The 12,890-nt window shown below is 37.9% G+C and overlaps 1 protein-coding gene across 1 annotated transcript in view; it reads left to right on the top strand.

Moving 5' to 3' along the window:
- The first annotated feature begins 591 nt into the window (after positions 1-591).
- Positions 592-12,890, top strand: part of LOC149815984 (uncharacterized) — a 60,807-nt gene continuing 48,508 nt past the window's right edge. Inside the window, exons 1-3 of the mRNA XM_089988853.1 lie at positions 592-732; positions 4,362-4,423; positions 5,117-5,253. Of these exons, the coding sequence (XP_089844979.1) occupies positions 730-732; positions 4,362-4,423; positions 5,117-5,253 (202 nt within the window). The 5' untranslated portion in view covers positions 592-729. The remainder of the gene's footprint in view (positions 733-4,361; positions 4,424-5,116; positions 5,254-12,890) is intronic.

The raw sequence follows: 12,890 nt of genomic DNA, 5'->3' as shown, positions 1-12,890 counted from the left end.
AGAATGCAGATGGGGAAGGGAAATAGGCGACGACGATTACTCTGACGGATAAAACATAGGGTTAGGGTTTATTTTTTGATTCAGGGTCTTTTAGTAATATGGGGCGGGGGCGGGGGCGGGGCGGGGGCGGGGGCGGGGGCGGGGCGGGGGCGGGGGCGGGGCGGGCCGGGGGAAAGTGTCGGTCCATCCCCGCACGGGGATGAATTTTAACTTTCATCCCCGCCTCCATCCCCGTTTCATGCCCTCCATCCCTGGTCCAAACGGGGCTAGGCGGGGCCGGCCCCACCTTCCCCGGTCCATTGCCATCCCTACTCAAAAGCTGGCTTTAAAAATTTCATAAATAGAATTACGATTTTTAATATAAGAAAGGTAAGTTTATTAAGTAGATTCGTGTAGGAGACGCAAAACCCAAAGGGAGCGTGTCCCGGGCAGTGAATCCGTAGGAATTTTGGGGGGAGAGAGCTATGATAAAGTAGTGACGTAAGAGAGAGAGGGAGGCCGATTTAGTCCCTCTTCTTCAAGTTCCCCTCCTCTCCAAACAGAAACGCTCTCGGCTAATTGGGTTAAACCCCTTCTCCTCTCCTTCCACTTCCCCGTCTGCCTGGAGAGAGAGAGAGAGAGAGAGAGAGAGAGAGAGAGAGAGAGAAACCCTAACCCAACAAAGAAAAGAAAAGAAAAGAAAAGAAAAGAAAAGAAAAGAAAAGAAAAGAAAAGAAAAGAAAAGAAAAGATGGTGAGTTTCTTCTCTACTTGGTTTTCTTCTTTTAGCTGTCGTACGAATCACAATCGTATTGTTTTGCTTATCATCTTACTCTTTATTAGGCGTCTTTCTGAGACTTATTGCCATATTCTTAGGTTGGTCAATTTTGGTATACCATTTTATATGTGAATGAATGGTTTCTTCCTATCTTTCGACTCAAATGGTGAATCCGTTGCATGTGTTATCCCGACAATTGGAAAAGTGGGTTAATTTGGTCGAATTTCTAGCTGGAATTTCTGGTTTTAGATGTAATTAGGCTTTTCAATGTTTCATTCGATGATGGTGCTCAGAATGCTACTGCAAACATGCGGTAAACTGATTCTTTGTTCGATCTTCGGATCTGTGATGAGATTTTGATTGTGTGGTCTCAGTTTTTATGATTCTGATTGTGAGTTTTGGAGACTAGGACCCAGTTGTTGTCCCGGATTTCCCATTGTATTCCAGGTATTTGAATTGAGCTTCTTGAGAAAGCTATCATAACATACAAGTTATTCAATTTGAAGCTTGTTGGGTACTAAATGAGCCATGACAGTCTCTCCCTTGGGGATTGTGGTATATATTTTAAGAGGTTCAGCAGGGTGTCTGTGCTACTACATGCTAGATATGCGTATATTTTTTTGGATAACCGAGCAAAACTACCTTACTCACTCGCAAGCTTATTGGTGTAGAAACCGCTGGTCTCCCTTGCCCACCAGGAGTGCACCCTGCTTCCGCCTGGCAGCAAGGGACTCCCATCCGTGGGTTTTGAACCTGCAATGTCCCTTCAGCTTTGTGACATTCACTAGTCACCCCTACCATATGAGTGGAGCCCTTCTGGGCCTGCATGCTAGATATATTTTGATATGTAGGATACCAAAATATTCTCTTGTATTGCATGTATTTCGTTCTATCTGATCACCAAGTTGTTTTCTTGTATGTGTTGGCCTCTATTCTGTGCATGGAGTTGTGCTTTTGATGTGATTCTCTCAGTTCGAACAGTTCATTATTTAAAAAATGTATTTGGTGTATCTTCATCATCCATTTAACAAATGGATGTGAAGATTGAAATGAACCATCATAAGTGGTTGTAATCATCTGTGGCAATGCTTGGTTTTTTTACCTTTTAATTGGGTTGGGCAGGTATTTTTTTTAGAAAAGAAACTGGTTTATCCTCCAGTGTTTTAGGCAAGACATCTTTAGAGAGAATGTCCATGGTTTCATATGGTTTAATGTTGGAAGGCCATGCAGATGCATTGCTTCTTCTATATTTTCCATGATCTATCTAAAATGGGAATTCAAAAAAATATTTAATTAATATGTAAGTAACTGCTTGATGGAAGTGTAAGTTGAAACTTGATCATTGAGCAATATTTAATATAAACATAACAAAACCGTATTCCCTTCTAACATAGTTAACTGCATAGGGTAGATTAATTGCTAGTCTATGAGTGGGCTCAATAAATCAAGCTCTATCTTTCTTCCATTAGCCTATGTCACAGGGATTCGGCTAGGAGGGTGCCGCACCCGCGTCGACGCAGGTGCCACACCGGGTGCGGTCAACCCGATCCTGGGTGCGTTGACCGCACCCAGGATCATTAAGGTCCATTTTTTAAAAAAAAAAATTGCCCAAATGGGCTTCTCGAATTTTAAAAAAAAAAAATTTATGCTGAGTCAGCTGCTGACAACAGCTGTGCTGACAGCTGCAAAATAAAAAAAAACCCTATTCCCGACCCCCTTTATATATAACATATATATATATATATATATATTACATTTTTGCCCCTGCCGCACCCCGCACCCGGGTTTTTTTGGAAGTGCCGAATCCCCGCACCCGCACCCGCACCCATGTGACATAGCTCCTGGTTCATGTGCGTTCATGCTTTTGTGTGTGTGAGAGAGAGAGCATGCTTGTGTCTGCGTGAGAGGGCATGCATCTGTGAGATAGTGTGTGTGAGAGAGAGTGTGCACGTGTGTGTACCCATGCGTGTGCATGTGCATCTATGTCACATGGGTGCGGGTGCGGGTGCGGGTGCAACAATGCGGCACTTTAAAAAAACTTGGGTGCGGGGGTGCGGGAGGGTATATATATATATAATTATACAGTAACACTAATGAAATAAAAAACAATTATCATAATATCATCAAATCAATTAATCATTATGCATGCAATAAATCAAATCAACAATCTACAATTCTATTCTTCCTCATAAAAACTAACATCATAATTAAATCAAAAAATTTTAATTAGTGGTAAAAGAAGCATGAGGTAATGCAATTTTTTTTTCTTAATTATGATGTCTGGGACATCATTGCATTAAAGAACACAAAATAGATGCATCTTCTTCCTCTTACCAAACTCATATCATATTGATTGGATAGAGAGGTTGTTGACCTTACCAGTGGTTGCAAAAAGAGGGGGAACTTTAAAAAAGAAAGAGTAATGGAAGAAATAACCAAAGCAGAATAAGGAAATGAACATAATGCAGTAAATCATGTGAAGCATGGCAGCGCGTGTGGCTGAAAATTGCATGAAAGATGGGGCAAAGAGAAATGGCTACATTATATTTGCTTCTTCTAGAAGAAAAATTTCCAGCTCTACTACAAATACCACATGGTATTTCGATTAGGATTTCAGAAAACAAGAAAATACAAATCTATCAAGATTCATTCAAATACAACCGAACAAAGATTTACTATCACATCACTGCCGTATTCACCAAGAATTTCTGAAACTTGAGAAAACAATGAATTCTTTTAATTCCTCATGTCTTCTTTTCTTTCAAGTTCCAAGATCTTCCCCAAAAAACTAAACTTAGAAATCTCTCAAGAAATTCAAGAGAATGGTGTCTGAATCAATTGGGCCCAAGATATCAGATGAATATTCATGGTCTTTACACCCTTGAATTAGAGACAGAGAGGAGAGATTGAGAGAGAGAGAGATCGAAGGAGCGATTGAGAGAGAGAGAGAATGCATACATGGGTTGGAGACGGAGAGGAGGCGTCGCCGGTGGGTTGGAGACAGTGATACCTCGTCGCCGCGTTGGGGTGTTGGAAAAGATGGGTCGGGGTCGGGAGAAGAGGAGGTCGGGGTCGCCGCGTCGGGGTCAGGAGGAGAGAGCAATTTTTTTTTGCCCTAATCCCCCTTCCAGACCATTTCATTGGGCTTCTTTTTTTTTTTAAGTCCAAGAATTGGACATTTATGACCTTGAGTGCGTTGACCACACCCAGGGTTGGTTTGACCGCACCCACACGCGCACCTGCATCATGTCACGTCGACGTGGGTGCGGCACCTGGCTGGCCGAATCCCTTTGACATAGACGTGCATGTATGTGTGTGGGTGAATGCATGTTTTCATATTTCAACAGGCTCAATCAAAGCCAGTAGAACATGTGCATGTATGTGTGTGGGTGGATGCATGTTTGCATATTTCACCAGGCTCAGTCAAAGGCAGTAGATTAGAGAATTTGTTCGCCAAGGAAGTAAAAAATTAGTGTTCCAAATTGTATATAAATCCGATTTGAGAATATCAACTCTTTTCTTGTTGTTTTCTTTATGTTTATCCTTTCATCTTGATGCTTACAATGTTAATACATTTGTCGCCATATATGCATTTTTGTTTACAGCATAAGTTGGGTAGGGGACATAAGGACAAGGTCCAGCAATTCACAGCAATAACAGGAACAAGGTAAGATTTTTGTGCACAATTCCAGTCATTAGTTGTATTCCAACATTGCTACTATTGTTCCAACTGCGACTATTAATATTTGATTAATGTTTTTACCTTAGCATTATGTTGGAGCACTTTGTGTTTGTTAATGATTGATCTTTGTTTCTCCGTTTCAAGTGCATTTGTTTTTATAGGTAGTTTATTTCTGATGTCTTGGCATCCCTTGAGTTACGTTTCATTTTATGTTAGCATTTGAACATTTAATATTTTGGAATTTTCTCACAGCTTCCTCTGTATTTCGTGTTTTGAGTCACTTATCCCTTCTGTTAACTCCAAATATACTCCTGATTTTGTAAAATTGATAGCTTAACATAATAGAGACTTGCCATTTTGGTTCTACTTTGGATCAACTTATGAGTACTTTGAAACATTTTCATATCATTAAGATTATGGTCAACGGGTCGAATACGATAGTCGGACTGTTAGAGTCACACTATCTTAACCAAGTGGGACTTCGGTTCAAATTCAAGAGAGAACACTTTTCTCTCTTTTTAGTGTCATCAGTTATCAATTAGGATCTTGAAGACTTGCTCATTCTCAAAGTTCATGTAGTGGAAAGACTGCTGAACCTTTTTTTTTTTTATTTTAACATCATTAAATTATCAATGAAGATATTGAAAACCTGCTCATTTGTCGATATTACTTGCGTAGTGAAAAGATTGCTCTCCAGGCATTGAAAGCGAGTGATTGGCATTTAGAAGGGGCTTTGGACCTATTCTATAGCCAGCCTCAAATTAGAGCAGTGACTGATTCTAGACATCTTGAGGAGCTCTATCAGAGATATAAAGGCAAGCACCTCTAACTTTTCTTTTTTCAAGTTACAATGACGAAAGATCACTTTTTTCTTTTAATGGTTTCTAGATTACCATGTGCATGATCATTGCGAGCACCTGTTAGTCTGCACAATTAAATTGATAATGAATTGTTTTGTGTGGGCAATGTAGACAAATTTGCACATTATCTTTTAGAAAGATGTAGCCTGAATGCTGTTGCCTTCTCCTTCATGTTTCCTCTATAGCTGGGATGATGTGTGTAGGTGCTATAGAGAAAAGCAGCTCCTAATCAAAGCATTGGCGTTGTGACATTTTCATATTATATCCATAGAACAATGCCATAAAATGTATTCTTGATTAACCCACTGCAAGTTTAGAAGTTTAAAGAGGTTGCTGATTACTTATGTAGAAAGGAACTTAGGTAAATAAATTCCATTTTTGCAGTAAGCCTTCCATTGCCTTTGTTTACCATTTCATAGGGTTCTACTTGAGTCTTGCTAGTTGACTCATATTGTCCTATTCATCATCATCATCAAGCCTTATCCCAACTATGGGGTTGGCTTAAAATCTTTTCTATCACTTCTCACTGCCTCCTTTCAAGCCTCCATCAATCTTCCTTTTCCCTAATTAGTGCTGTGATAGGTATCCACACATCATCTCCAAACCATTCTAAATGGCACTGTCTAAGTTTTTCTCTTATTGGTAGTGCTCTTAAAAACATTTTTTGATATGTCTATTTTTAATCTTATTCTTTTCCGTAACTTCATACATCCATCTTAACATACACATCGACGTTCACTCTTTCGTCCTGTCACTTTTTAATTGCTTAATGCCAGTTTTGCAAACTCATCTATTTAATTGTAGAGGCATTCATTTATCACATGACATTCTATTACCGTGTTGCCATTGTATCTTGCCAACACAAATCCTATTGATAATATTTTTATTATATCCATCACCTTATTTCAATAGATTATAACATAGTTGGCAAACTCGTGACTCAGGCTTGGATCGCCTGACCCTTGACTCGCGGGTCGACTCGGTAACTTGGACGGGTTAGGACCTAAATTTTTTTAGTGTTTTTTTTTAAATATTGAATGTAACACTATGTTTTCTACAATGAGAATATGTTTTCTACAATGTGAATGCAAATAATCAAACTCCAATCAACAAATTCACTAAATCAAAGCATCAAAGAACAAAAACTACAAAGTATCTGCATAAAAAATAAATAAGCTTTATAACTGCACATAGCCACATACATAAGAACAATAATGAAAATTGTGAAATGAATATTAATAATTAAGCTACACAAGTAGAAATAAAACAAGTAAAAAATAAACAAGTAAACTAGTAGAAGAAGAAGAAGAAAAAAGCATCAAAGAACAAAAACTACAAAGTATCTGCATAAAAAATAAATAAGCTTTATAACTGCACATAGCCACATACATAAAAACAATAATGAAAATTGTGAAATGAATATTAATAATTAAGCTACACAAGTAGAAATAAAACAAGTAAACTAGTAGAAGAAGAAGAAGAGGAAGAGGAGGAGGAGGAGGAGGAAGAGGAGGAGAGGAAGAAGAAGAAGAAGACGAAGAAGAAGAGGAAGAAAAAGAAGGAAGAAGAAGAGGAAGGAAGAAGAAGAAGAAGAAGAAGAAGAAGAGGAAGAGGAAGAGGAAGAAGAGGAGGAAGAAGAAGAAAGGATGACTCGCCGAGTTAGCCGATCCTGGTTAAACCAGGACTGGCCTGGATCGGTGGCCCAGTTAGTGGGCGATCCGATCCGACTTCGAGTCGGATTGCCGGGTTTGCCAACTATGGATTGTAAGTCTCAAAGCCTTTTTACATTGTTGAGGAAGAGGAAGAAGAAGAAGAAGAAGAGGAGGAAGAAGAAGAAGACTCGCCGAGTTAGCCGATCCTGGTTAAACCAGGACTGGCCTGGATCAGTGGCCCAGTTAGTGGGCGATCCGATCCGACTTCGAGTCGGATTGCCGGGTTTGCCAACTATGGATTGTAAGTCTCAAAGCCTTTTTACATTGTTGAATTGCAAGATCTTGCATCTTCATGACATTTCCTTCCTAGTGTGCCTGCTAAATTTTGTTATATTCTGTTTTTGTTCTTCTTAAGCCATTTGCTTCTTCAATGAGCTCCTCCAGATTTATAGTTTTGATTGTCATCTTCTTTCTCTTGGCTAACAAATACGATACCATCTGCAAACAACATACACTAGAAGACCTCTTTTTGGGTGGAAGGTGTTACTTCCTTTACAATTATTGCAAATTAATATGGGCTTGAGTGCATGAAAAATTGTGCTGGTTCCTATGTTCACATACTTGTAAATGCATATTATACAAATGGATTGAAATCCATTTTGCAAGTTGTCTATGTTATAATTTATTCACTTCCACTGGTGCAAGTCAATTTTATGAGTGCCTTGTAGGGATGCTTTTTTGCAGCTTCTCCTACTTCATAATGATATACTGCAAAATTCATGATGATGGAAATGCTTGTGGATTCTTTTACTATCTGTTGCAATTTTGTTTTTTTTACTACTGCCAATAGTTTTCTTTCATGCATTGGAGTGACATAAAATTTTGGCTTGAACGAATTGCACCATACAGTAAAATGCTAGAATATTGATAAACTCCTATACTATAAAAAACATATTTTCAAGTAAATAACTTAGGGCTTGTTTGGATCTATTTTTATTTATTGTTTATTTACATAAATTAAATAACATTTTATAAAGAAGAATCTTGACTTTAATTTTAATTAAGTGAAGCAACTATTTAAATTAAAATGTAGAAGAAAAGGAGATTTGTGAGTAGTAGTGATGGTGGTGGTTGTGACGACGGTGGTGGTAGTGGTGATTGTGGTGGTGGTGGTGATGGTGACGATAGTGGTGTTGGTGTTGGTGATGGTGGTAGTGGTGGATGGTGATGGCTGTAGTTGTAATGGTGATGGTGGTTATGACAGTGGTGGTGGTGGAGTGGAAGAAAATTAGTAGTAAAGAAAAAAGTAGGTCCCTCCTGCAGAGGTGTTTTTTGATTAAATTTATAAAAAATCATTAAAAAATAAAAATAAAAGATACAAACACCAAGGCCCCTTTTATATATGTTTTTAATTATTGTTTACATGCATAAATTAAATCACATTTTATAAAGAAAAGTGTTGCCTTTATTTTTAATCAGGTGAATGTTTGGTCCAGGTTTACCGGAAGCTCCATAGGGCGTCAGAAACGTGAAACGTGGTGCTTTTGAAACATGCTGGGAAGCACTAAAAAAAGTGGGAAGCGCGCTTCCCAATTTAGAAGAAGCTTGCTTCCCCTTCTTTTTTCATTTTTTTTTGTTTTTGTTTTTATTTTCTTTCTTTATTCTCTTTTTTCGCTTTCGGTCCGCTTCCTAGGTCGCTTTCGAGACGATTCCTAGTTTGCTTCTAAGTTGTCCTGCGCTTCCCGCTTTTTAAAATTTTGAAAGTGCCTCGCTTCATGCTTCCACTTCTCGAATCGCTTCCTGCTCTCGCTTCCCTGACTGACAACTTTGGTTTGGACTGCCAATCATTTAAACTAGAATGAAAAGAAAAAGTGGTAAGTATGAGTAGTGATGATGGTGGTGGTGGTGGTGGTGAGGTGATGGTGGTGATGAGGTGATCGTGTTGATGATGGTGGGTGGTGGGTGGTGGTGATGTTCATGATGGTGGTGGGATGTAAGAAAATAAGTAATTGTAAAACAAAGAAAAAGGTCCTTCCCTATTTTTGAAAACATCACATGATTTCTCACCAAATTTATAAAATCTCATTAAAAACAATAAAGTAGAAGGCCCAAACACCAAAACTTGCTATTTAAAATAAATGGCATGGAGCAATTTATTAAAGGATCCAAACAAGGACCAAAATTTTCTATTTAAAATAAGTATAAATGGTATGGAGCTATTTATAAAGTGATCCAAACATGTGCTTAGAAAAATACTGAAAAAGAGAATTGGAGAAAATGCATAGAAGTAAAACATATTTGACATTTTGACCACAAAGAAAAGAGAAGTAAAACATATTTGACATTTTGACCACAAAGAAAAGATAGTGAACATCCACAAAGAAAAAAAAGGACCTTCAATTAGAAAATGTTTATGAGAAAGTAATTTGCTCCAAAGAAATTAAACTCTCACTATCCATCCCTTTCTGAAGGAATGTTTGCAAAAATCTGACAATTATCTTTTCAACCTTTCCTGGAATGTTGAAAGTGGACTTTAAATAGTTGAATTGCTGGCCCTCTCATGCTTAATAAGAGTAAGAGTAACATGCCCAACCATAAACTCCATGTTTCAAATTTTTTTTAACACGCTATCCTCCACTTCTGTCCAATGGTGGCTGCGGGGTCTTTCTTAGCATTAACTTTCAAAATTTGAGCTTTAGATTGGTTCCTGCTCATTTATTATTTATGGGGCTGGAAGCCCATGGTTGAGAAAGATAAGGTAGAAATGTCTAGAAGATGGAGAGTTTTTTGTGAAGTCACGTTATGCTGCACTATCACAACAAGGAGCTCTTTCCAGCCAAGACGATATGAGGATTTTTCTCACCTAGAGCCGAATTGTTTGGGTGGCTTCCATAGATGGGATGTGTACGCTCAGTCATTTGGATGGGCATGTCTTTCATTTGTGCAGAAGATGTGTATTATGTTGCAGGGTATGGGAAGCTACCAAACATATGTTCTGCTCTGGTCAGATCATTTGAAGGAGTTGCAAGAAGATTTCAGAGTGGTATAACTTTTTATTACCCCCTGGGCCACACACAAAAGATGAAAAATAGTATGTTGTATCATGATGGTGAATGCTAAAAACACGATGGGCAGTTTGGCAACAACAATGCAAGGAGTTTCTTATTATATCTGCAATAATGCTATTTTTATATTTTTTTTGGCCATTGACAAGAATATTTCAAACTGAGGATCTGATATTTATAGATAAGATCCATGAGGATTGGTGTTTCTAGGATATAACTTGTGTCCTTATTGGGTTGTTACTTTTGTGCTGCCTGCCATACTTACTATCTATGTCACATGGGTACTGGTATGGGGACACAGCTATATATATATATATATATATATATATATATATAGTTTGGGTCCAGATCCACATACGAAGAAGAATAACTCCCACCCCAAAAGCTTTCTTTTTTTATTCTCTCATTTTCTTCTTTTATGTTTTTTATCATATTTTTTTCTACTTCCTCCTCCTTTCACCCCCATGCTTAGTTGTCAAAGGCAGAATCTAGGCGGCCTAGCCGAGGTAGTCTCTCGGTTTGATGTGCAGTTGCACACACATATATGTTTTCTGTGTAATTGTATATATATATATTAACATATCATAAACATATATTATACATTTACAATATTATGTGTTTATATTATATATATAATTATATATATACATATATGAATACTTAATTCATATTTAATCTGTAAGCATACAAGTTATCTATTTGATTGTTTTTATGTAATATAATTGCTTTACAGTGTTCGACAACATGTTAAGAGGCGGACGGAAAAAGGGGGAGCGCTCCCCGTTCCTGGTTCTCCTGTGGCTGGAGGTCCAGACAAAATGAGCACCTAAGAAAAATTATTTGTCTATTGCTTATTGTTGATTGATATTATGTTGTATACATGTTTGTTATTAATTTTAGTAGTTTTTTACATATTTTGTATGTTTTTTTAAATTTTTTACTGGATTGCCAGTAGGATTATGGGGCATACCAACCGAGCTAAATGTTGCACCCAACAAATCAACATCCTAAAATTCGATCTATGAGCCTACATAAGCGGCTGCATAAGGACACTGACCACAAACAAATAAAATAGGAGCAGTAGAGTGCAGGCCGGGTAGGCCCATCATAGCTATAAAACACGGTGGTGGTGCAACTGTCAAAGGCCGATTAGTGGGAACATATCTCCTGAAACAATTGAAATCGGTATGCCTTTTCTTACCACATATTTGGCATATGGTACTTGGGTTGAAATTGGTGGGAGTAGGAAGAATACCATTACCACAACCGTCTTGATTTTGTCAGTACCTTTTGTGAAAATAGTTGGTTAAGTGTGGTTAAGGACATAATTGGTATTTATATATTTGTTATGTACATTTCTCTATATATGTGTAGGCAGGATGTTTTAGTCATATAGTGTACATGTTAAGGTCATTTTAGCCATTTTCTACTTTTTCTTTGTAGTCTTTGTAGCCCAATAAAGAGGGCCTACCCTTGTACATTTCTTGTGTGGAATAAGACGTTGAGGCTTTTGGCGTGTGTTTTCTCTTGCATGCCTCTAACCCATTTATTTTAATGACCTTTGTCTGCCTCCTCTAGCACGTCTTGCGTGACTTCTAGCACGTCTTGCGTGACTTCTAGGATGAAACAATGACCTTGAGTTGGATGCCTATGAGCAGAATCATCACTCTTGTTAGCATTGGACAACTTAAACTTGGATTCAAAATCAAGTAACATGATCCTCAATTCATCATACTTAGGCATTGGGATGTGACAAACATGCATAGCTATAAACATACTATACTCAGGGTGAAGTCCTCGAACCTTCTGCATCATTATGTCCTCATCTGGAATAGGACTCCCTATTAGCTGCAAGTTAATCTGTCAACTGCTTAAGCATATATAGTTGTAAACATACTGTACTCGGGGCCAAGTCCTGTAACCACCTGGTGTAACGATCCCAACTAATACCCAAGAAAAAGGACAGATTTTTTTTAAAACATTGCGAAAATATTCTCAGAGACCAGGGGCCTTTACACTTCCACATACAATTGGATAACTCAACCGACCACAAGGGATTTTACACTTATCATCCACACCATAACAAGCTAAATTTTATTAAATAAGTAAGAATAGTTTCGAGACAATTGCATAAAAAAATTAGAGTGCATGGACAATTAAATGTAACGAAAAAGAAAGAAAAGCAGAGCTACGCTGTCCATCTGTAAAGTTGTCTAGCAAACATGTAGCACTCGCAAATCTTTTAGAAGCGAGTCACTTCACTGATTTCCTGAGGCTGCAAAAAACCACAAAAGTAGGGTGTCAAAATCCAAAGAATTCTGTAATACTATTGCAATAAGAACATGGTTCATATAAACATTTAGATCTCACAGCATGCAATAGGATATAAAATCATGCATTCAACCATGCAAGGTAAGTATATACAGGTCAAGTAGAGAAGCAAGTAAATATACATGATCTAATGCATAACAGAAAAAATGCATAATGTCTGTGTACATGCATGAATACTTTATTATCTTTAATCAAGTTTTCTTTTTATATGCATGCTCCTATTAGAATGCATATAATTTAAGTTTCTCTTTTTATTACTGTTGCCCGTAGATACACCAAATGGGTAGATATTTTCGAGGTCAAGTAGGGTTCCCAAGGTAACTTAGCACACACGTTGTATTTTATTACTGGGTTCTAAACTTAGTCCTCGATCGAATCACCTTCGAAACATTAGACCTGCACATCTAATGTCGGGACACTAGGGACTTCCACATTCAATAGAGTCACTTTCTTGGTATACAAAAACAACTGTGTCTACACACCACCCTCAGGTAAATTGGCAGACTCTCCCTAAAACTATAGCCAGGAGAAAAAATCTCAATAT

The sequence above is a fragment of the Nuphar pumila genome, chromosome 15 (genome assembly GCF_984573655.1).
Source record: "Nuphar pumila chromosome 15, dmNupPumi1.hap1.1, whole genome shotgun sequence".
NCBI lineage: Eukaryota > Viridiplantae > Streptophyta > Magnoliopsida > Nymphaeales > Nymphaeaceae > Nuphar > Nuphar pumila.
The sequence above is the reverse complement of the archived record's forward strand: the minus strand, read 5'-3'. Positions and strand labels throughout refer to the sequence as shown.